The sequence below is a fragment of the Mesoplodon densirostris genome, chromosome 5 (assembly GCF_025265405.1).
Source record: "Mesoplodon densirostris isolate mMesDen1 chromosome 5, mMesDen1 primary haplotype, whole genome shotgun sequence".
NCBI classification, from domain to species: domain Eukaryota; kingdom Metazoa; phylum Chordata; class Mammalia; order Artiodactyla; family Ziphiidae; genus Mesoplodon; species Mesoplodon densirostris.
In genome coordinates this window covers 19,466,694-19,493,170 of record NC_082665.1, presented here as the reverse complement: position 1 = coordinate 19,493,170, position 26,477 = coordinate 19,466,694, and the positions used below count along the sequence as shown (strand labels likewise).

Genomic DNA, 26,477 nt, shown 5'->3' with positions numbered 1-26,477 from the left:
TGACTGACAGATAGTGAGAGAGATATTATCTAATATATCCTAATTCCTACCTCATTAGGTTGCTTTCTATCCATATAAATATTTATCTGTAATAAATATTGGATGGTATTATTGTTACTGCTAGCTCTATGGATTTTTTTAATATTTGTTACTCTAATAATTGTATATAAGTGATTAAACCACATGGCTAAGGGCTTCCCTGGTGGCGCAGTGGTTAAGAATCCACCTGCCAATGCAGGGGACATGGGTTCAAGCCCTGGTCCAGGAAGATCCCACATGCTGCGGAGCAACTAAGTCCTTGAACCACAACTACTGAGCCTGTGCTCTAGAGCCCGTGAGCCACAACTACTGAGCCCAAGAGGCACAATTGCTGAGGCTGTATGCCCCAACTACTAAAGCCCGCACACCTAGAGCCCATGTTCCACAACAAGAGAAGCGACTGCAATGAGAAGCCCGCGCACCGCAATGAAGAGTAGCCCCCGCTCACCTCAACTAGAGAAAGCCCACATGCAGCAACGAAGACCCAATACAGCCAAAAAAATAATAATATAAATAAATTTTAGAAAAGAAAACGTATGGCTATTAATTTTTATTTTTGAAAACTTATGAAATAATTCATACCCACAGTTTTTATGACTTGCTTTTATGCATGGTATTCTCTCTAATGTACTTAAAAAATTTTTTATTAGGGAATAGTTGATTTACAATACTGTGTTAGTTTCAGGAGTACGGCAAAGTGAATCAGTTATACATATACATATATACACTCTTTTGTAGATTCTTTTCCCATATAGGTCATTACAGAGTATTGAGTAGAGTTCCCTGTGGTATACAGTAGGTCCTTATTAGTTAGTTATTAGTCCTTATTTATTTTTGGCTGCATTGGGTCTTCGTTGCTGGACATGGGCTTTCTCTAGTTGTGGCGAGCAGGGGCTACTCTTTGTTGTGGTGCACAGGCTTCTCACTGTGGTGGCTTCTCTTGTGGAGCACAGGCTCTAGGCATGCAGGCTTCAGTAGTTGTGGCTCACGGGCTTAGTTGCTCCACGGCATGTGGGATCTTCCCGGACCAGGGCTCGAAGCTGTGTCCCCTGCATTGGCAGGCAGATTCTTAACCACTGCACCACCAGGGAAGTCCTCTATAATGTACTTTTAAAACAAACAGAAAACCTCTGTAACATCTCAGTTTTTCCTAATCATGTTTTTAATGAAAAATATTCACTTAAATAATATTTTTATAGTAAATTTTTAAGTTGTGATAGTGTGAATACATATTTAGTCTTAGTCAAACCAAATTATTTTAGATGGGTGATAGACATATAAGAACTTTCATTCTTACAGTGGGAGAGGAAAAGAATCACAAAGGTTTTATTTGACTAGGAATTACTTGACTTGGAGATTTAGAAGTTATGGAAATAATCATCTCTTAATCTCATTTTATGAACTGCCAGTGATTTTGGAACACATCCATAGCTATGAAAGACGTTTTGTAGCTAGGTTTAAAACAATTTTTGACCTTAACCAGCGGCCCTACATGACAAGTTTTTGTTTATTTTTCTACTTAACTTACTCAAGAAAAGTGAAGAAAAAAAATCAGTTCAAGAAACCAGCCAGCAGCCTGACAATGCAGGGGACACAGGTCGAGCCCTGGTCTGGGAAGATCCCACATGCCACGGAGCAACTGAACCCGTGTGCCACAACCACTGAGCCCACATGCCACAACTACTGAAGCCCACTCACCTAGGGCCCATGCTCCGTAACAAAAGAAGCCACCGCAGTGAGAAGCCTGCACATAGCAACGAAGAGTAGCCCCTGCTCGCCGCAACTAGAGAAAGCCCGTGTGCAGCAACAAAGACCCAACACAGCCAGAAATAAATAAATTAAATAAATTAATAAATAAATATATTAAAAAAAAAAGAATACGGCCAACAGATCCTATTCCTAACATCTGCTAGTGAAATATTGATACAAAACATTTGGTTTTCATAAATAGAGTTATTCGGTTCAAGTTAGAAAAATAAAACTGAATTCAAAGACAGGCTGGAAAACAGTAGAAATCTTATAATTTTTTTTTTAAGATTTAGAGCTTTCTGTTTAAATAAGTTCAACATAAGTGACTACACTTTAAAAAATATTTTTACTTAATTAAAGACAAACCTTGAAGTAAATGGAATTAGAGGAAGCAAGACAGCTAGGAGAAGATGGTTAAAATCACTGAAGGAAATATTCAGCCTACCAAGAAATGCTATCTATTCATTAATGTAATAGTACTAAGCCCTGTTACAATTTTTTTGCCTTCATAGCTTTTGCAATTCAACCAATCCTTTCTTTTTCCTTGTCTGAGACACATTTTTTTTCTATTCAAATATATACATACAAAAGTTATGAGGGAATTAATAAAATTCCTGAAGTTAACAGCTGTTATTTTCCATAGAACTTTAAAAGTGATTTTTGAAAATTGAAGAAATAATTCTCAAAGGAAGTTTTAGCAAGTAGAAAACTGGAACTGAGAAAAGGGAAGAGGAACTTCCCTGGTGGTGCAGTGGTTAAGAGTCTGCCTGCCAATGCAGGGGACATGGGTTTGATCCCTGGTCCAGGAAGATCCCACATGCCACGGAGCAACTAAGCCCGTGTGCCACAACTACTGAGCCTGTGTACCACAACTACTGAAGCCTGCACGCCTAGGGCCCGTGCTCTGCAACTGCAACAAGAGAAGACACCGCAATGAGAAGCCTGTGCACTGCAACAAAGAGTAGACCCCACTTGCCACAACTAGAGAAAGCCCGCACACAGCAACAAAGACCCAACGCAGCCAAATATTAATTAATTAATTAATTAATTTTTAAAAAGGAAAAGGGAGGGCTTCCCTGGTGGCGCAGTGGTTGAGAGTCTGCCTGCCGATGCAGGGGACACGGGTTCGTGCCCCGGTCCTGGAAGGTCCCACATGCCGCAGAGCGGCTGGGCCCGTGAGCCATGGCCGCTGAGCCTGCGCATCCGGAGCCTGTGCTTCACAACAGGAGAGGCCACAGCAGTGAGAGGCCTGCATACCGCAAAAAAAAAAAAAAAAAAAAAAAAAGGAAAAAGGAAAGATGATTCAATCTGGTCCTAAATCTTCCAGTCTCAGATTGGAATAATGTTTGCCTCAAATGAAAGAAGGCCCAAGTCTCCTAAAGAAAATAAACATTCTCAGTAGGCAGTGTGGTGTTTGAAAAGTTCAAAGATATGATGTGAGGGGAACAAAGATTATCTTTTCCTATTTTGCCAACATTGTCCCCTCAACTGGGGAATATGAATCTTCATTGTTTTGTCTAAAAAGTATACTAAAATAGTTCAAAAGTCACGAGAAACGCCAGTCATAACTGGAACTTCTCTGAGCACACTAATTTACACATTTCTAAAGGAGAAAAGAGACTCTTTCAAAGTGTACTTCGAAAGTTTCACAGAATAGTGGTTTAGAATCAGAATCACAGGAAAAACGTTCAGCGATCATGTCATTTAAACGTAGGTGTAATGTACAAGGACCCATGAGACCTTAACTTTTCTCCACCTCACTTAAGAGGATTCTGGCTTGGCCAGCTTAGTCTCTTCCCTTCCTCTGCTCTCTGAAAATCCAAACCCTCCTTTTGGACTCTACAAAATAAAATTGAGGCAGGAGAGGAGAAGCTGGAAAAGAAAGGCATGAGGGGCTGGGGGGGGCGGTTCAGAGGACTACGGGACATCTTCTAGTATGTGACAAAAGTACATGGAAAAGGGAAAATAGAGTATTTTAAAAGATTTCTTGGACCCCTTCATGGTTTTTGAAATATGCAAGCAAAAAAGTTATTTTGAAATGACTCTTTGGTGGCTCCAATACCTCTCTAAAACTGAGCCAAGTGGGTTATTGCTTTATACAAATATATTTACAAGGGCAGTAAAAAGGATCAGTTCAGGCCTACATTCTTCACATAGACTTGCCAGTTTCCTTAGTGAAGCTGTTTGCAATGTAGAGATATGTAGAACCTGAATAGTTAAACAATGTTGAACAGTTGAGCTAGACATTTGAGGTTTATATTTTTTTGAGATTTTTAATTTCACAATTTGATTTGCTGTCCAGGCTTCCAAGAGAAGAGAAAAAGGAAAAAAAAAATATCCAGAATAGCATGTATTCTTCAGGAGTGATAAAATCTGGCACAGTGGAAGATTCATTTACATGTCAATGTACTTATAGATAAATGATTGCAAGACAAGATGCCATGTCATATGAAGGATTTTTCTCTCCCTCACAAAAGTGTAATAAATTATTTCATAGTTAAGAAATTCTGATCTTATAGGAACTTTCAAAATCCTTGAACTCATGGTTTCTTGCCCTCCATAGAATAAGTCTATTCCTAGGTTGTCAAAACAGTCTAGTTGTAAGTCTAGAGCAGTGGTTGTGGTTCTCAACCAGGTAGGACTTCCCATCCTACACTCAGGGGACATTTGGCAATATCTAGGAACATTTTTGGTTGTCATGACTTGGGGTAGGGGGGTAGGGATGCTACTGGCATCTGGTGGGTAGAAGCAAGTAATACTGCAAAGCATCCTGCAATGCACAGGACAGCCTCCCACAACAAAGAATGATCTAGTCTCAAACGTCAATAGTGTCAACATTGAGAAAGCTTTATCTAGAGCTTTCTTCTGAGATTACCTTAGTGTCCTACTTCTCCAGTCATAGCCTCTTAGCTTCCACCTTCCTGTTATTCTTCTGAGCCAGTCCTTGCCTTGCTTATTACCACCAGTTTCTCAACCTATGCCATCTTCATTAGACCAGTGGACTTTTCCACCAGACGTCTTTGTTAATCTGCAGTCCTTCCTCATAGTTCAGCTTGGGAGGAATGTGATGTGAGGCCCAGTATAGAACAGCAGCAAACAATGTGGGCTTTGGGTATAATTTAGGTAAGTTAATATCCCAGATCCACCACTTACTACTAATATAACCTTGGTCAAGTTTCTTACCCCCTCAGTGCCTCAATTTCCCCACCTGAAAAAAATGTGGATTTCATCAGACGGGGAAACTGATAATATCGCCACCATCAATCATCATCAACAACATCATCATCATCATATCAGATCCCATTAGGGATTTCAGTCTTATAGATCAGTGATTTTTCCAGGATTGGAAAATCATGGAACTGTTTAGGGGGATAACAAAGGTGCTCTGTTTGCATTTTTTATCAGATCTTTATTATACAAAGTTTATAATTATTATATATTATGTATATACTATGTACATATGTATTATGTATATATCATGTACATACTATGTATGTACTATGTACATTTCATAGTAAATACGTTGAATGACTCATTTCTATATGATATAGGTATAGTCAGGGATAAGTTCATAAAGCAATTTATGTCCTTACATAAAGCACTAAAAATAATTAGCTTTTATTTGCAGGGGGCAATACCTGTGACAGTACTAGATCACACATTAGGCTCAACTTGTTTAACAGTTGAGCTTGTGAGAGTGTGTTGTCTGGGAGGGGGGCCAGCAGGGGGGAGGGGCGCAAATAGATGCATGAGTTCTGCTTTGGGAAATGCTTAAAGAGCAAAACCACAATAGAGAAAATGGGAAAAACATATAGTTTGCCTTAGCTTTTCCTATTTTGATACTTTAAAACTTATGTGTTATGAATTGTGTGAAACTGTCACCAAACTTCAGGCTAGTTTTCTTTAATATGGCATCCCATTCAAACATTTGAAAATGGCCTTTTGCACTATTTTAATTATCCTATCTGTTTTAATCTTTCAGATCATAAGGCCTATGGATTCTCTGCCTCGAAAGATCATCAAGTAGTTACAGCAATAGAGTATCAAGGTAGCGTACCTTACTGATATTCACGGTCTGTATTGTTGAAATAACTCACAGAGATGACACCCGTTAGTGCCTTTGTTTGTCAGGAACCTCTGTCTCACTTCACGTTAACTCCCCTGCTGAGATCCTGCTCCCTGCTGTTACCCCCTTGAGAACTCTTTCTCCGTCTCCTCAGTAGAAATTTTGGACATTTTACGAGAGACCTGATGTACAAAGAATGTCTCATTACATTAAGTATCTGCAACAAAGCAAATCTAATTTGTAAAACTGGGAGAAGGCGATCTTGCAAAGTTTCCAGTCAGCTAAATTTGATAAATGGGAATTAACACTGCAAACCCCACTCTATGTATTTAAGAGAACGTTAATATAGCCTATTGTTGGGGTATCATTTTGCTATTTATTTTAGCCTCTTAAAATATTTATAAGGGAGGAGTTGGTATTTAACAGGTGTAAAGTTTCAGTTTTGCAAGATGAAAAAGTTCTGGAGGTTGCTTGCACAACAAGGTGAATATATTTAACACTACTGAACTGTACAGTAAAAATCATTAAGAAGGTAAATTTTAAGTTATGTATATCTTATCACAATTTAAAAAAATTTTTAAGGATCTAATAACCAAAAAGAATTCTGAGCCTTTATAAATTTACTTCAAATGTTGACTATCTACTACTTCTCTGAAGGTTTTTTACCTAGAACACATTAATAATACTGGGCAACCTGAAAAATTACTGTTTCTTAAATTTGATGCTTCTTTAGACCATAAACATTTAAGAAACTGATTTCAAATGTCTGATCCCTTTTCTTTAGGCATGTCTTAGTTTCCTGCAGTTGGAGAGAGATAGGTTTGGAGTAAAGAGAAAAAGATTTTAAAAAGGGGCCTGACGTGAGAAGAATTAAATGATCTAGTATTTAACCAGTGCTTACAGTCATGCCTGGCATAGAGTAAGTTATATGTGCTTGTTAAATAATAATATGCTATAATAAGAATCAGTGAATCAGTCATTCACTTAAATAATTGTTTAGGTTATTCAGGTTCTTTGAAGTCCTAATATTTTACATGATTAAGCTAATAAAACACTCTTTATCGTGACGTAGTTTTTTTTTGCGGTACGCGGGCCTCTCACTATTGTGGCCTCTCCCATTGCGGAGCACAGGCTCCGGACGCGCAGGCAGCCCAGCCGCTCCTCGGCATGTGGGATCTTCCCGGACCGGGGCATGAACCCCCGTCCCCAGCATCGGCAGGCAGACTCTCAACCACTGCGCCACCAGGGAAGCCCATGACATAGTTTTAAATGGGGAGAGGTGGGAAAAAGAAATTAATGATTGGTAGTAATTTGGGACTATGGAGTACTTATAGGGAAGACAAACACGGCTGAGTGAGATGCCAAAAAGGAGACTGGAAAAGCCAATAAGTGAGCACAGTGAGAGGAAAAGATGGAGCAGGATATCCATGTGAGACAAAGGAAACAAAGTTAATTTCTCTCACTTTTTACTTTTCTGGAGGATCTTACTGTTGGGTCCAACTGGATACCGTGGATATTCATCCCTGCCTCCCCAGGCCCTACGCCATGATATCTGAATTAGGATGCCAAAAGTATATTCTTTAGTCTTACTTTAAAAAAATGTATTAAGGCGAAATTCACATAACATAAAATTCACGATGTTAAAGTGAACAATTAAGTGTCATTTATTAGATCCACAATGTTGTGTGACCACCACCTCTATCTAGTTTCAAAGCATTTCCAACACTCTAAACTAAAACCCTGTACCATTTTTATATCACTTTAAAATGTATGTTTTATTTTTAAAATAAATCCTTCTACAGATAGGAAATAGAAAATCCTTCTATGTTTATTGCAATCAAATGTTAGTCTTATTTACTCCCAAGTAAGTATTTTCTATTTTTTTAATCTCGCCTCTTCTCCTTTTAATTAAAAATTACATTTTGATTCTATTTTATATGTGCTCCAATCATTCCAACTTGGCTTTCCATAAAGCAAAAATAAATTTCTATCTATCTTCTTCAACATTTCACTTTTAGGATATTTTATGCAGTAACTTAATTTTACTTAAAGTCTAAAATATTTTTTTTGTTTTTACTTTTTTAAATTGAAGTATAGTTGATTTACAATGTTGTGTTAATTTCTGCTGCACAGCAAAGTGACTCGGTTGGTTATGCATGTATACAGTATACATTCTTTTTTATATTCTTTTCCATTACAGTTTATCCCAGGACACTGAATATAGTTCCTTGTGCTATACAGTAGGACCTTGTTGTCCATCCATTCTATATGTAATAATTTGTATCTACTAACGCTAATCTCCCAGTCTATCCTCCCCCACCTTCCCTCCCCCTTGGCAACCACAAGTCTGTTCTCTATGTCTGTGGGTCTGTTTCTGTTTTTTAGATAGGTTCATTTGTGTCATATTTTAGATTCCACATATAAGTGATATATGGTATTTGTCTTCTCTTTCTGACTTACTTCACTTAGTATGATAATCTCTAGCGGCATCCATGTTGCTGCAAATGGCTTTTTCTTTTTTTTAATTTATTTATTTTATTTTTGGCTGTGTCGGGTCTTTGTTGCTGTGCACAGGCTTTTCTCTGGTTGCAGCGAGCGGGGGCTACTCTTCGTTGCAGTGCGCAGGCTTCTCATTGCAGTGGCTTCTCTTGTTTCAGAGCACGCGGGCTTCAGTAGTTGTGGCACTTGGGTTCGGTAGTTGTGGCTCACGGGCTCCAGAGTGCAGTCTCAGTAGTTGTGGCACGTAGGCTTAGTTGCTCCACAGCATGTGGCATCTTCCCAGACCAGGGCTTGAACCCGTGTCTCCTGCGTTGGTGGACAGATTCTTAACCAGTGCGCTACCAGGGAAGCCCCCTGTAAATGGCTTTTTTTTTTTTAATGGCTGAGTAGTTAGTATTCCACTGTATATATGTACCACCTCTTCTTTATCCATTCATCTGTTGATGGACATTTAGGTTGTTTCCATGTCTTGGCTATTGTGAATAGTGCTGCTATGAACATAGGGGTGCATGTATCTTTTTGAATTATAGCTTTGTCCGGATATATGCCCAGGAATGGGATTGCTGGATCATATGGTAATTCTATTTTTAGTTTTCTGAGGGACCTCCATACTGTTTTCTGTAATGGCTGCACGAGCTTACATTCCCACCAACAGTGCAAGAAGGTTCCCTTTTCTCCACACCCTCTCCAGCACTTGTTATTTGTAGACTTTTTAATGATGGCCATTCTGACTGGTATGAGGCGATACCTCATTGTAGTTCTGATTTGCATTTCTCTAATGATTAACAATATTGAGCATCTTTCATGTGCCTATTGGCCATCTGGATGTCTTCTTTGGAGAAGTGTCTATTTAGGTCTTCTGCTTATTTTTTGATTGGGTGGTTTGTTTTTTTGTTGTTGAGTTGTACTAAAATATTTTATGCTTTGTGTATATGTATATGTGTGTTCCCCCCAATTCATTCAGTTTTTTGTCTCTTGCCTCTATGATGTCAATAAATCATGAATTAATTAATTCCTTCTTTTCAGTACTGCTTTTCTGTATCACTTCCCATAGTGATGCCAAAAGCAGAATGAGAGTAAAGCAAGGGCTGCTCTGCCAGGTTTGTAAGTTACATGAGCAGCCTTATGCAGAGAGCACAACCCTGAGAGCAATAACTCAGAATTTAATAGCATGCTTTTCTCCACAGAAGTAATAATTTATGGTAATTCTACAGAACTACTTTGGTAGTATCCATTCTCTTCTTGCATTATGTAAGATTTTGATGGTTTTTAACTTGAGCACAGAGAATGAAATCAAACAAGAGTCAACAATACAGAATCTTAGAAAAATTAAAGTTCACAGTGATTCTAGCTGTGTGATTCCTTAAAGTGATTATTTTGCTACATGTTGAACAAATGCTTTTTCCAAACAAAGAATTATCTTTTCTCAATCCAAACTGGAACAGATATTTTTGGCAATGTAATAATCATCTTAATAGAAAAACTTGGTGCATTTTTCTGTTCTAATATGCCTTGCTTTGAGAAAGTATGATTTATGTCTATATTATTTTCTTTGCTGTCTCAAACACAGGAAACACTTTAGCTCAAATCTGAGTAATTTGAGGGTAGATTTATGATGGTATTAAGTATGAATTTCTACCATGCCAAGGCAAGCTTACAACTACAAGTAAGAGAAGTGCCTCATGGGTAAAAGTAATAATAATCATTTATGGAACATGGACTATATGCAGAGTACCATGTGCACCCAAGTATGTAAATATATTATCTCATTTAATCTTTACCACAACTTTGCAAGATGAGTAATGTTGTTCTTGTAATTTTACAGATGTGAACACAATCACATCTTTTTTAAAAAAGTTAAATAATTTGCTCAATATCACACATCTGGTTTATGGCAGAGGTCTAACTTCAAAGCCTGTGCCTTAAACTACTATATTATGGTATAATAACACTGAGGGCTAGACACAGAAAATTATGCTGGCCATAAATGTTGAATTTGGGCTGAAAAGAGAGAGGAGAGTCCATGGTAGTTAGCTTCCCAGTTCACTTAGTTCTTTATCCTCAGATGTTGGCCCCATGATTCAGTAGATTTACTGTTTCTCACAGTTTTGGAGGTCAAGGTGTTCCCCTGCTTGGAACACTCCCAAAGAACCACAAGGCGAAATTCGGATTCCAGGAAATTCAAAAATTCAAATTCCCTCTTTTAAGTCTTTGGTTAATTATCACCTTCTAAATGAGGTGAACTCTGACTACTCTATTTTTAAAAACTGCACCCCCATTCCCCAGATTCCCAAACTTCCTGTACTCTGATCTACTCTTATTTTCATAGCGCTCATGACATCTTAACGTACTATATAATTCACTTCGTGATGTTTCTTGCGTGTCTGACCCCCTGCAAATTGTAAGATCCCAAAGGGGAGGGATCTTTGTTTTGCTCACTGCTATAGCTCAAGAACAATGCCGGACACACAGTAAATACTTAATATATTTTGGACAAATTGCATAGACCATTTCTCTACATTTTATATGGTCAATGAGATTGAGGCTGGAGTGGAGTCACTTCACTTAAGAAAACCATTGGTTACATTTTTAACATAATTTCTGCAGCGGTTTTCCATAGAGTAATGAGCATAGAAATCAAGAAGAATTCACCAAAAGGAGTGTGTGTGTGTGTGTGTGTGTGTGTGTGTGTGTCCAGTTAAATATGTGCAACAATATGATTATTTGAGTGTAAATTTATTCCTAAGACCTAGGAGTGTGAGCTAAAAATGAGTGTGGGTGTGTGTTTAATTGCTGGAAACTCAACAAAATACGGGAAGGAAACCTATCTAAAGCTCAAGACTCCGGAAGGCCACCACCCATTCTCCTTAATCAACAGAACAGAGCCACGTTTCCTCAGACAAGTCCCTCGGCACACGTTTGTCTGTGTAGCATAGTTGTAAACATGTCTGTAAAATGATGCCTGTTTGTAACATAAAACCTGCTTTTAAAACTAGGCATCCTTAAAAACAACTTTTGGATTTTTTTTTCTTGTCTTTCTTTTCTCTATCCTACTTTCTATCTTCCATTACCTGTTATTCTATTTCTATATTTCTAGCAATGTGTGTGGAACTAAAAAAAATTAGAAACTACATTTTAACAGAAAAATCATAATTCTGTCACACAGAAATCATCACTGGGTTAATATTTTCATACATATTCATACAGGCTTTTTATCCATATCTATGTGTATACTTTTAATAAAACCTGGGATAAATATTATAAGTATTGCTTTCTAATCTACCATGTCATGTAATATCCTGAATTATTTTTTTTAACGGCATTAAGTCTGCTTAACATCAAAATCAGAGGTATGAGAAGGATTTTAACATAGTTTCTCTTCTAGTCAAAGATACTGTGTTTTTTAGGTCAAACTGTATGCATTGTGGAGGAAAAAAAGTTTCAGAAATATGAAGTTGAGGGAACTCTGCTCAGTACTCTGAAATAACCTATATGGGAAAAGAATCTGAAAAAGAATGGATATATGTATATGTATAACTGAATCACTTTGCAGTACACCTGAAACTAACACAACATTGTAAATCAACTATATTCCAATATAAAATAAAAACTTAAAAAAATATGAAGTTGACACTCTGGAGAGCTGGCTGAAACATACTTTAAAAATAATTAGAACTAGAGGTTTCCATTTGGCAACTTGAAGCAGTTGGCAGGCAAGCCCTGGGTTTTTATTCCGTCCATCATCTTGTTTGGACGGTTAAAAGAGGGGGCTCCTTGGATAGTTCCAGGAATTCTTTAATGACATAAGTGCAGTAAATTGCCCGTGGTAAAGTAACCTTAGTGAGCTACACTGAGGCGGTTAAACCTGATGCCAAGATGAAATCTCTGAATAATTTTTCTGGATTGAGGTGAGGGGTAGGAGTCAATGATTTATTAGGAGACCATATTGGGTGTGTATTAATGTATTTTCAGAGAAGGTTATCAAAATAGGGATCTGAGTGAGAATGTAGTGTGTTGAGGGACCATTTGGGGTTCCATAGCATGGCCTGGGCTGGGCTAAGTGCCTTTCTTAGGCAGTAGGAGTGAAGTATCCACTATTTACCTCCATCCTGGCACTCATCACCTTGGACTGAAATTACACTGTCTTATTTGTCTCTTCTACCAAACTGTAAACTCCTTGAAGACTGAGATGGGGAAGAAAAAGATAAATAATTAATCATAGCTGCCATTTTTAAATACTTACTATGTCCAGGCATGTGTGCTTTGCATATATTATTGTATATGAAGACTCAACAATTCTATGAGATACTATCTTATTTTACAGATGATAACTGAGGCTCAAGAACTAGGGAAAGTAGCATAGTGTCACAAAATTATTTTCTGAAATAATCATAATGCTTTCAATTCATCTTTAAATTAAGCCAACATGGTACCTGTTGAGGAAATTTATGAAAAAATAAATGAATGAATGAATAAAAGAATAATTTAAGGATGTTGAAAATTTATTAATTAAGTAAAATATTATTTCAGAGGGACAATTTTTTTTAAGTATTTTTGGTTTTGTTCCTAGAGGTTATTTTAGCCTGTAAATACCCAAAGAAGACCATTTCCTCCAGATTGGAGTGGAAGAAACTGGGGCGCAGTGTCTCCTTTGTCTACTATCAACAGGCTCTTCAAGGTAAGATGCTGGGATTCGATAAGGTGAGAGCAAGAGAGCACCAAATACCCCAGGTCCTTTAATTAACCAATGAGGGCAGGACATGGCTGATGACTGAGAATGTGTTTCTGTAAGTGTGAGATGAAACCAATAGAGGCTGAGACCCAAAACACAACAACCACAAAAACAGAGGACAGGGAACAGAAGAAGTTCACCTCCATGCATGAACTTCATGGAGGCCCTGGACCCCTCATTTCTCACCTCACTTCTAGAGGATGTAAGATGCAATTGTTCTTGCTGGCCTAGTAGATTAAACTCTTGAGGGAAAGGAAGAAAAGATGGTGTGGGGTTGGGATGGAGGGTCACTGCTCAATTGTACTAACTTTACCCTATTTCCATATCACCATTGAGAAAGCAAGGCCATCACTGAGAAGTTTAGGGAGTTAAGACTTAGGGGAAGGTAAATACAGCTACCCTTAGCCAGTGCTTTCTTTTTTACATTTTTTATTGTTATACATTTCTTCATACTCCCTATCCTTCTTGTTGAATATATAGTGAGCTTTTAATTTAAAGTATTGGTAATGATAGATAAAATTCAATGTCTGGGATTTAGTTAAAAACAATCCAGTGGTTAAAGGTACAGATGTAGTAAGACAGGCGTAGCATTGATTAAAATTACAGTTGGGTGATGGTTTGTTGAGGTCCATTTTACTATACTCTCTAATTTTGTGTGTGCTTGAAATTTTCCATTATAATTATTTTAAAAGTTGGAAATATAACTTAAGGATAATAAACAGGTTATTATTTTAAAATACGTTTTACTTTAATTTTAAAGAATTAAACAAGTGAGCAAATATTTAAAGTTCATAGAAAATTTAAAATATCCCTCTGGTTCTTACCTGTTAAGATAGGATTACGGGCAGCAGAGGCCTAGTAGCACAGCTGTCTTTACTTGAATTTTCTGTAATGCTAATCTAACGTGATACAAAACATCATTTTAATTCCACACAAATTACTATCAAAAACTAATCCAAAGAATGTTTTTAAAGACCCCCTCACCTTCTTCTTTGTGGCAGCATCATGCAAGCCACCACACATAAAGTTACTGTTCCAGCTAGTTAAACTAGGCTCTCCAGTATCTTTTGAAGATGTGAATCTATTTATTCTAGCATACTAGAAACGGGATGAGGCAGGAATGAGGGTTGAATTCTTTAAAATAAAATATGGGAATACAGAACTGAGTGTTCTTTTGTGAACAGTATGACGTTCTAAAAAAGAAATAGAAATTTGAAAGAGCAGCACTCATATACAATTTTTAAATTTTTAAATTGAATTTATTAATAGGAAAATAAATGCAGTGGTTACTGAATGAAGTGACTAGAGAAAGGTAGTATATAGAAAGTTATTATATCATTATTAACATCATTGTCCTCTTTTTCTAAAAGGAGATTTTAAAGATCGAGCTGAGATGATAGATTTCAGCATACGGATCAAAAATGTTACGAGAAATGATGCCGGGAAATATCGTTGTGAAGTTAGTGCCCCATCTGAACAAGGTCAAAACCTGGAAGAGGATACACTCACTCTAGAAGTATTAGGTGATGTACTTGTATCCATGTGATTACTGTTCCCACCCTCATCCCCATCATCCAGCCCTGGAGCAATGAGGCAACTCAGGGCCCCAGCGAGTAAAGTTATAAAGGTGGACCACCAGCACCACTGTTCCTGCAAAATCTTAGCTATTACTCCTTTTCACCTCGTTGGCTGCTGAAATTTTACTGTTACTAACTTATTATGACAAAATCTCTTTTCAATTAAGATTGAGGTAAACCTTAATGGTCCTCCACTCTACATAGAAGTAAATAAACTCTTTCCCCAAGAGTTTATTTATTTTTTAACATCTTTATTGGAGTATAATTGCTTTACAATGATGTGTTAGTTTCTGCTTTATCAAGAGTTTATTTTTCAATCACTTTCAGCATAGGTAGTAATTCTCTTACCATATAAAATAGCCTCAAATGAGATGATAGAAAAGCAATAAAAAAAAGTATTGGGATTAGCAGATGCAAGCTATTATATAGAGAGAATGAATAAACAACAAAGTCCTACTGTATAGCACAGGGAGCTATATTCAATATCCTGTGATAAACCATAATGGAAAAGAATATGAAAACCAATGTATATATATGTATAACTGAATCACTTTGCTGTACAGCAGAAACTAACACAACATTATAAATCAGCTATACTTCAATAAAATAAATTTTTTTTAAAATGTAGGCTGGGGAAGTATAGAAGTTGTTTTGGTAAAGAAAGGAAATTAGCATTTATTATGCAGCTAGTATGCATTAGGCTCTTTCACATGTGTAATTTTACTTAATCTTCACTGACAACTTGATTTTTACAGATGAGGAGATAGATGCTAAGTGATTTTCCTAAGGCTGCAGAGCTAGTAAGTATCTGGGCCAGGATTTGGATCCAGATGGGGTTAACTTCAAAGCCAATATATTTAGTTACTCTAAGACTCACTGATAGATAGTAACTGCCCATGATGACAACTAGTGGAGGAAATGATCAGTTCTTCTCCATAGATGTTACTATAAACTACTAAGCAAAGAGAACAAAACAACTCCTCTTCCTTTTTCTACATAGTCCAGGCTCTTTCTAAAATTCTAATGATGTACTTACTGTTATAGAAGAAATTTCATTCAGAAAACCTTGCAGGAGATTCAGCTGGTGTATTAGTCTTCTGCTACATACCAAATGACCACAAACTTAGCAGCTTAAAACAACCACCCATTTATTAGCTCACGGTTCTGTAGATGAGAAGCTCAGCACAATGTGGCTGGGTTCTCTGCCCAGAATATCACAAGGCTGAGATCGAGGAGTCAGCTGGGCTCAGTTCTTGACTGGAGGCTCTGGAAGTAAATCTGCCATCAAGCTCATTTATTCTTGTTGGCAGATTTCAGTTCCTTACGGTTGTAGAACTGAGGTCCCCTTTCCATGTTGGCTATAAGCTGGAGGCCACGCTCAGTTCCCAGAGCCACTACATTCCTTGCCATGGGGCCTCTCTATCTACAACCCAACAAAAGCATGTTGAATCCTTCTTGTGTTTTGAATCTCTGAATTTCCCTTCTGTGACCAGCCGGAGAAAACTACTTCTAAAGAGGTCATGTGGGGACTTCCCTGGTGGTCCAGTGGGTAAGACTCCACGCTTCCAATGCAGGGAGCATGGATTTGATCCCTGGTCGGCAAACTAGATCCCGCAGGCATGCCCAAAACTAAGAAGTCTTCAGGCTGCAACGAAGATCCTGCATGCCACAAGACCTGGCGCAGCCTAAATAAATAAATAAAATATTTTTTTAAAAAAAGAGGTCATGTCATTAGGGCAGACCCATCTAAGTAATCTCCCCTACCTTAAAGACAAGAGACTTGGGACCTTAATTACATCTCTAAAATCCCTTCAGAGTAGTACCTACATTCGTGTTTGATTGAATAACTGAGAGAACGTGTACATACACCAGGGCCGGGGAACTTGGGGGACCGTGTTAGAACTCTGCCTACACAGACAGTTCTGGGTTTTCCTGGATTTAAGTAAAGTCTGGTTTACTTTACAAATCCCTGGGACCAGAATAACCTTAATTCAGATATTCTCTATCTTGGCCTGAATGGGATTTTAGTTTGAGTACTGATCCTGAAAATATACTCAGGTTTGACTTTGTTTGAATGTAGTTGATAATAATACATTAAAATCATTGATGAGGGGAAAATAGAGATTGTTTATCTAGAAAAGAATAGCTGTTGTAGTAGCTAATGTAGTGTTTGCAAGTGTAACAGGTAGGCCCTGAACTCTCAGTGAGTGGCTTACATAATAGAAGTTCCTTTCTTATGTAAGTAAAGTTTAAATAATTGGAGACAGAGATAGCAGTGGTGGAACTATATTGCCCTACTTAATGAAACCAGTAGGGACCCAAGCTAATGTAAGCATGACATCTTTGATACATAGCTTTCTGAGTTCACCATGGGTATTGACACCTCCTTGGTAGTGGGAGGGGGAGGGGGAGGGAATGGATGGAGAATCATACAGGAAGCTTTTATGGATCAGGCATGGGAATAGCATATATGACTTTTCCCCAGATTCCATTGGTCAGAACTCATGCATGTGATCCCATCTGGCTACAAGGGGGCTGGCAAATGTGGTCTAGCTCTGTGCCTGTGAAGAAAGGAAGTTTCTTGAACAAGTAGCCAGTCTCTGTCACAGGTGTCCAATAAATCCATCTTTAGCTGGCTGTTAAAATCCTCATTTAGCTTGTAAATAACCAATGCCATTTGACTTCCATCCTCCAGTGGCTCCGGCAGTTCCATCATGTGAAGTACCCAGTTCTGCACTGCGTGGAACTGTGGTGGAGTTGCGATGTCAAGACAAAGAAGGCAACCCGGCTCCTGAATACACGTGGTTTAAGGATGGCATCCGTTTGCTAGAGAATCCAAAACTTGGCTCCCCAAGTGCCAACAGCTCATACACAATGAATACAAAATCTGGAACTCTGGTAAGGTCATTTCAAGCATTGGCCTCATAACTGTCTTGCATTTGGGAAAAAAAATATTAGAACTAAAATAATGGAGAGTAGAGGGCTGATACCATTGCTTGTTAAGTAGAGAGAGGAAAGGATAGCAGGAAAGATGGCGGCACTCATACAGAGAAGTGATGGAAAAGGCTGCCACAGGAGAGGAGAAGACAAAACAGAGAACTAGGGAGTTGGACACAAAAAGGTCTGCACCAGGGGCCTGACGCAGGCTAAGATGGAGTCATGATGATGGATCAGGCCTGGAAAGGTACCAGGTGCAGTCTCATATTTATAATATCAGGGAAATGCATGAAAGCTCCCTTGGGAAGGGGACCCTCCTATACTGTTGGTGGGAGTGTAAACTGATGCAGCCACTATGGAAAACAGTATGGAGGTTCCTTATAAAACTAAAAATAGAACTACCATATGATCCTGCAGTCCCACTCCTGGGCATATATCCAGAGAAAACTAATTTGAAAAGATACATGCACCTCAGTGTTCATAGCAGCACTATTTACAATACCAAAACATAGAAGCAACCAAAATATCCATTGACAGATGAAAGGATAAAAAAGATGTGCTGTATATATATATATATATATATATGTATATATATATATATATATACACATACATACATATATATACACACACATATATATCGCATATATTTCATTCTTTTATATTTATATATAAAAGAATGAAATAATGCCATTTGCAGCAACATGTATGGACCGAGAGATCATCATAATAAGTGAAGTAAGTCAGACAGAGAAAGACAAATATCATATGACATCATTTATCTGTGGATTCTAAAATGTGACACAGGGCTTCCCTGGTGGCACAGTGGGTAAGAATCCACTTGCCAGTGCAGGAGACACGGGTTCGAGCCCTGGTCCAGGAAGATCCCACATGCTGCAGAGGAACTAAGCCCATGCACTGCAACTACTGAGCCTGTACTCTAGAGCCCGCAAGCCACAACTACTGAAGCCCGCGTGCCACAACTACTGAAGCCCGCGCGCCTAGAGCCTAGTGCTCCGCAGCAAGGGAAGCCACCACAATGAGAAGGCCGCACACTGCAACGAAGAGTAGCCCCCACTCGCCGAAACAAGAGAAAGCCTGCGCGCAGCAATGAAGACCCAACGCAGCCAAAAATTAATAAATAAATTTTTTTTAAAAAAGGTAAACAAGAAGGTCCTACTGTATAGTGCAGGGAACTATATTCAATATCTTGTAATCAACCATAAGGAAAAAGATTCTGAAAAAGAATACAGATATACATGTATGTATAACTGAACACCAGAAACTAACACAACATTGTAAGTCAACTATATTTTAATAAAATTTTTTTTAAAAATAGAAAACTCTCTTGCGGATTCCCTGACCTCAGTACCAGCCATGTGAGAATAGTGACTCTTGCCAACCTATGATAGGATGTCTGTGTCATTAAACTCTTCCATGACTAGCTCGTCAACAACTGACTTTGTGACTTGAGTATCTATTACTTTAGATTTAGTCCACATTGTCTGATCGATTGAAAAGCCTTTCTAAGGAATCCTGTTGGAAATCTGAAAATAAGATCTTTAAAGTTAATGACATTTACAAATAAAAGTATTTTTACTGTTTTTGTCTCTGACTTTTTAGGGTAGAGGTGGGAGTAAAAAAAGACCATTAAATTTGAAGCTTTTTTTTTTAATTCAAAGTAGTATGTCAGTTTAAAAATGCTGCATTTCCAGCAAGGCAGAATCACTCTCACAACCATTATCAAAAGAATCTTAAAAGTATGGTAATAAAAATTTTAATAAATTTTTAGAGGAGGTATAATATTTCCTTTCATCCCTTCAGTCTACAAGTGCATGATAACATTTAAAAACTAGATTCTCTGGTAAGTAATAAAGCATATTGATAAAGTGACTGAAAGATAAACCTATCGGTGGATTGATGTGGCTACTCCCTAAGGAAGGGACACTCTGGCCCTTTCAGTGTCAGCAGGCTCAGTCAGCAGGTCTGAGTCATTTTACACTGAGAAATTGGGCAGAAAACCTGCTGTCACACTTGGCTATATTTACTTTTCAAATTTGTTTTTTCTCAGAGCAGGTGATGAAAAGCCCCAAGCCAAGTCTGAAAAGATATAGATTCACTTTCCTCAGCTCCACCCTTGAAATATCTGTGATGTCAAAGGGGTGCACCAGGGCAGAACCAGGATGGGTTATTTTCTGAAAAATGAGCAAAACAAAGACTCCAGTGTATGGAAGACAACGGCTTCCTTTTAATCACCAGTTAGAATATCCTGGAAGATCATTTTCGGTTTTAGTCTAACTTATTGTTTATACATAACCTTGGCTTTGAGTTCATGGTGAATATCTTTAAAGGAGTCTGGCTCTTGGGACTGACGAGTCCATAAAGTGAGAATACACAAGGGAAAGCTTTCTATCCCACCATGTTGAAGGATACAGAAAGAAGAGGTATATGGGTAAGTGGGTAGGGAAAAGAGAGGAAAAGGCCTTAAACAGATCAAAACCCTGGCTGTTTTTAGGCACTTGTATTACATGAGGATACAAGACAATAAGGAGGTGCTCTTTAGAGGTTCATGGCCTCTCTTGGATGCAGTCAGCAGTGACCACTGTGGTACTGAGGGTGTGACAGGAGGATACTGAAAGAATGAGTCTGAGCGCCCCTCTCACCCTCCTTAGGTCCTGGCAGGATCCTTGAAGGTTTCCAGAACACACTGAATTCCCCCCCTCTTACTAACTACCTAACCAACTTCTCTCCTTCTATCCATCTATCTACCCATTGTTTCTTTCCTCCTGTCTGCCCGCCTGCCTCCCTTCCTTCTTTCTTTCCTCCCTTCCTTCCCTCTTTCCTTCCTTCCTTCCTGAAATTCTCCAAGGTGCTAAACTACTGTGAAGCCTGTTACATCAACGTCTTGCCTTTCAGTTGCTTTGGCACAGAGTAGACAGAACAAGCGTTGGTTGGACTTTATCTTTTCATAATTTTCACAAATCCTACAACCGATAGAATTTGTAATCCTAAAAATGACAGTAAGACTTTCCTAGGCCCTATGCTACTTCCTGGTAGTAACTCTGACTCTTTAGAGGAAGTGTTCATTGTTTGCTGCTGCAGTGAACTCACTTGTGACTTAGAAAACTGCCTTTAAGGCCAAGGAGGCCTTTATTTATAAATGGTGTTTCCTAGGACTTAGAACTACCTACAATACTTAATACTACCATGTGCTGTAAACTTTTTAAAATGCCCACTGTCTTCCTAACTGTACTACTTTTTCAGTATCATACACTAAAAAAGACACTTTCTGTATATATTTAAGTCTTTGTCAAATTAAACAGAGGCCTAGCTAATTACTCCTTGAAGACATGGCAGATTTCTGAATTCACTGTAAAGATATAAAGTCCTCGGGATTTCCCTGTGGCACAGTGGTTGGGAATCTGCCTGCCAGTGCAGGGGTCACGGGTTTGATCCCTGGTCCGGGCAGATCCCACGTGCCGCAGAGCAACGAAGCCCGTGCGCCACAACTACTGAGCCTGCACTCTAGAGCCCGCAAGCCACAACTACTGAGCCCACTCGACTAGAGCCCATGCTCCGCAGCAAGAGAAGCCACCTTAATGAGAAGCCTGCGCACTGCAGAGAAGAGTAGCTCCCGCTTGCCTCAACTGGAGAAAGCCTGCGTGCAGTAACGAAGACCCACTGCAGCCAAAAATAAAATAAAATTGTAAAAAAATTTATAAAGTCCTAAGTCACTGAAAAGGAAAGATCAACTTAATGATAAATTTAAGGAACACAGTTCTTTTGGGAGTCTACTGATAGATTTATTGCTTAAATAAATATGTATTTTTTTCTTCTACAAATAGCAATTTAATACTGTTTCAAAACTGGACAGTGGAGAATATTTCTGCGAAGCCCGTAATTCTGTTGGACATCGCAGGTGTCCTGGGAAACGAATGCAAGTAGGTAAGCACGAAATATTGGGAGGAACAAATGGTTTGCAATTAGTAAGTGCAAATATTTGGGGGTGGAAGAAGCAAGGAGTAAGTAAGAGCTGAGTGATTTGAAGGATAAATGTAAGGGAATGTTTAAAATCAGTTTGACATAATGTTACAAAAAACAAAGATGCTGTTTTAATCTAGCTTCCAAGCAAGACAGGAATATTTATCATTGTATTTTACAGATTTTTGAATTTTTCAAATAATTTTAAAATATGCTCATCTGAGCAATCCTCTTTCAAACAAAAGCTAAGAGTCCTATAAGTTGCTCGGAGTCAAGAATTCAGAATGGGGGTTCGAATTCCAGCTCTGCCACTTATTAACTACAGGCTCTTGGGCAAGTTAATTAACCTCCGTGCCTCAGTCTCCCCAAAATTGAAGTTATAATACACTTTCCTCATAGAGTTGTTAGGAAGATTAAAATAATTAATATTCAAAAGTGTTAGAATGGTACTGGTGTATTTCGAGCACTATATAGGTACTGACTATTTTAATTGTTGGTAATTTGTTTCAAACCCCTGAAATACTATGTTTATACTTATTTATACTTATTGCAGAGTAGGCTGTCCAAAAAGACTTTTTTTTTTTTTTGGCCATGCTTCACGGCTTGCAGGATCTCAGTTCCCCAACCAGGAGCTGAACCCGGGTCATGGCAGTGAAAGCGCCAAGTCCTAGGCCACCAGGGAACTCCCAAGGCATATTGAATATAGTTATGGATCTAATTTGCTATAAAACATAGCTGCCATATATTATATTACACAAAATAAGCGTCTTAGAGTCGAGTAAAATTCAGGCTCAATTATCTTTTCAGATTACATGAGTTTCAGAGCAAACATTGTTTTTCATTTTACTTTTAATAATTTGGTTAAATTCGTTCTCGTATGAAAGCCATGTTTTGAAAATGGTTGTGTAATAGAGAGGAATGAGCTGGAGATGGCACCTGAGGGGTTAAAGGTCACTCCGGAGGGGGCTGCACCCTAGGTTTCAGGAGCTTGTCCTCAGCTTTGTGGGGTCAGAAATTCATTTTTTCAACGCGTCTTGAGCTATGCAGATACGTGGGCAGTAATTTATATTGTCTGTGTACAGTTAACTCTTGGCATGATATTTTAAAGAAAATATAATCTTATTAGACTTCACGATATCCTAAAGTATAAGATATTCAATAGTATACTCTAATTTCCACAAGTAAGTTTGAATTTCAGGTTTTTTTTTAAATTCGGGGATACATATTATCTACCCAACTCACTCAAGTGTTGACATTTAAAGTCAAACATAAGCATTTGCTTAAATTATCAGAAAACATCCCTCTCAATGCTGCTTTGGAGTTATTAGAAAATTCACTATCACATTTTATTTTTTCTTTAAATGATCATGTTTAATTTCAGTGCCTAATTTAGTTTTATCTTAAGAAATAATATAGGTGAAATCATGATTTTGACATACTAGTTAAATTTTTCCTAGCATGAAGTGAATAAATACATACCAAACTTTAGAGCTCTGTGTTTTGCTAGTAGTATCACTTTAATTTGAACATGATTTCCACATATCTATTCTTTCTGGTATAAGTTGACTTAAAAGTTAGAATTGCTTTGTTTAAAGCTCATCCATTGATCCTCAATGTTTTACATCCTTGGTTTGGAATTCAGATCTTTGGAAATACATAATTCATGAAGTCTCATTTCCAGTTTTCTTTGTGAATTATCACCAACAACTTGTAACCAAAACCAGAACTGTTTACTGTTCTAAATAAATCCTTTCTGAAGTACAGAAAGAAAGTAAATCATGAGTTTGCTGATTATTCCCAGGCTGCTTCATTGTACAACTCCAGAAAATTCTGCTCACACTTAGCATTTTAGCATTTGGTTCCTTTCCTTTTATTTTAGAATAATGATACCCTCCTTTTATTGTGGCTTTTTAAAGAAAGAACACACAGTATTTTCATACGTGTTATTACATTTTCTCTTTAGTGAGGCATAATAAGGCGGGCATATTACTTACTCAGAATCTCACAGTAATGACAAATGGGATGAGCACAACTTACCTCTAACTTACAAGTCTTCTATCTTCTATTTTTTTGAAGAAAATAAAATAACATTTATACCATGACTTAGTACTTACAGGATAAGACAGTTTTTTTGTTTAGAATTTGCCTTTAGCTTGAATCCTTCATGGATGTCAGATTCATTGACAAACTACAGGACAGTTTTTTGTCAATGAAAATTTCAATCTAAGGGTGATTATAGCCCTTAGGTTAAACCCTTTGTAGGTGTCAAATCATTGACTATTACAAAGAAAATTGTAGGCAGTTTGGTTCTCAGGAGTTTTATTTAGTTATTAATTTAATTTTGCCTTAGATTATGATTATTGTGTAGTTCTTTTTTTCCTCTCTGCTATTTTTTGTCCAAGTGAATAAATAGATGAATCTCCACCTCCCAATACCCAAGCAAATATGAACGGAGTTTATATCAAGCAATAATTAAGGTTTCCTACCCTAGTCAAATTACTCAGCCTTTCAAAAGATTGACCCAGTTTCCTTTTTTAAAAAAAAATCAGTTAATATCTCAGAGGCATCTGGAAAAATTAATAACACTTGGCATTAAGAAAAAAATTTAAGACCAGGAAGTTTTATGATAAGCAGACTCATTCAAATAATATTTCTTAAAAAATCATTCCCAAAATGTGCACTGCTTTAAAATATCTAAAATTACTAGTGAGAAACTGGTACCTAGTATTTTCTCCAAGTTATTTAACCATATGTTAATTAATACTTGCTTTAAAAAAAAGAACCCTTTGTTCCTTTAAAAAGTGTAGGATTTTGCATATTAATCAATACATAAGAAGTGTCTAAATGACAGAAGAGTATGGCTCATGAAATCCTCTTGGACAAGATGGAAAGATGTGACCCAAATTGAATGTGTAGATGGATTGTAAATCATGCTAGTAAATTTTGTTATATGAAGATATATGTTAATAACCTGTTAAATAGTTCTTCCCCGAAGTCATGTTTATCATTTTATTAATGACTTGAATGTACTTTTTTTTTTTTTTTTTTTTTTTTTTTTTTTGCGGTACGCGGGCCTCCCACCGCTGCGGCCTCTCCCGTTGCGGAGCACAGGCTCCGGACGTGCAGGCCCAGCGGCCATGGCTCACGGGCCCAGCCACTCCTTGGCATGTGGGATCTTCCCGGACCGGGGCACGAACCCATGTCCCCTGCATCGGCAGGTGGACTCCCAACCACTGCACCACCAGGGAAGCCCTTGAATGTATTTTTGGTGCAGTTCCCAGTTGCAGAAATATTAACCTCAGAAGATCAATAATCTAATTCTTGGGCAACAGAATCAGTAACTGGAAAAACCTCACAAGTTGGTAACATGGTAGTGATTTTTCAAAGTTAGGTCCAAAAATGCAGTTATATTGGGTTAGAGGAAAGATGACTTAGTAGTAACAGGAGAAAGCCTTGAGAAGTTTAATTCATGTTTAACTTAATGGGATAACAGTTTAATGGCATATATGTATGTGGGTGTGTATGTGTGCATGTGTACACACACCCACGCACAAGCCCATATAAATTCAAGAAAGAAGATGTTTCTGATACTTAGTTTTATAGAACAACAGTGGCATGGGCTTTCTTTGGGGCTGAATGAATTTTCCGTATTTGTGAAATTGACACAGATGACTATGTAGAAGAATTTTAAGGAAAATTTGAGGGGAGTGTTGTAGTAGAATACTTGAACTCACTGAATTTCAAAGCTCACTTCCAATCTGATATTTAATCATATGGATTATTGCATCTCCAAATGCATGCAAGAGAATACCATACATTTTATTTCTGGATCATAGAACTTTTTAAAATTTAAGATTCTTGCAAGACTTAGCTCTGTTAATATTTTCAATCAATTTTGAACCATATCCGTGAAAGTGAGTTAGTGGAACAGGCTTAAAAAGCATGAAACTATCTGTGTTTATGGTATAGCTACAAAGGGGAGCTTTTGTTTTGTTTTGTTTTTATTTATTTATTTATTTTTGGCTGTGTGGGTCTTCGTTGCTGCACGTGGGCTTTCTGTAGTTGCGGCGAGCAGAAGCTACTCTTCAACGCAGTGTGCAGGCTTGTTATTGCGGTGGCTTCTCTTGTTGTGGAGCACGGGCTCTAGGAGCACGGGCTTCAGTAGTTGTGGCACGTGGGCTCAGTAGTAGTGGCGCACGGGCTTAGTTGCTCCGTGGCATGTGGGATCTTCCCGGACCAGGGCTCGAACCTGTGTCCCCTGCATTGGTAGGCAGATTCTTAACCACTGCGCCACCAGGGAAGTCCGAGGGGAGTTTTTTGAGCTTTTGCAATTTAATGACTACATCGGTCCATCTTTTTGCCATGAATTCATGCATGGTTTATTTTGCATTCCAGATGATCTCAACATAAGTGGCATCATAGTAGCTGTAGTAGTTGTGGCCTTAGTGATTTCTGTCTGTGGCCTTGGGGTGTGCTATGCTCAGAGGAGAGGCTACTTTTCAAGTAAGTGAATTTCACTCTTTGCCAGACAACTTCCTATGGATATAGAGTTTTCTTCTGAAACCCTGTTTCTCCTAAGATGTTCTAACAGACTCTGGAGAATATTTTTTGTTAATTAGAAAATGCCCAAGATGACATGAAGGTGATTCATGAAGCACCCCGGCGAATATAGGGAGGAAAGGCAAATGTGTCTCATTGCAACATTCCAGGAATCATCACAGAATATGTGAGAGGCACCGGGGAGGGGCACTGTGCAGCGATACCGAGAGATGTGCCATGTGGATGGATATTTATAGTGCATGTACATGTATTTAAGATCCTTTTATTTTAAGTAAGGGATTGTATATCTCAATATGAAAATTAATTTCTAGTTTTATGATAAGAAATTTCATTGGAA

The 26,477-nt window shown here is 38.0% G+C and overlaps 1 protein-coding gene across 1 annotated transcript in view; it reads left to right on the top strand.

Moving 5' to 3' along the window:
- JAM2 (junctional adhesion molecule 2) overlaps positions 1-26,477 on the top strand; it is a 67,093-nt gene that overhangs the window by 34,842 nt on the left and 5,774 nt on the right. Inside the window, exons 2-7 of the mRNA XM_060099778.1 lie at positions 5,771-5,836; positions 12,924-13,031; positions 14,456-14,608; positions 17,358-17,560; positions 21,445-21,544; positions 25,976-26,083. Of these exons, the coding sequence (XP_059955761.1) occupies positions 5,771-5,836; positions 12,924-13,031; positions 14,456-14,608; positions 17,358-17,560; positions 21,445-21,544; positions 25,976-26,083 (738 nt within the window). The remainder of the gene's footprint in view (positions 1-5,770; positions 5,837-12,923; positions 13,032-14,455; positions 14,609-17,357; positions 17,561-21,444; positions 21,545-25,975; positions 26,084-26,477) is intronic.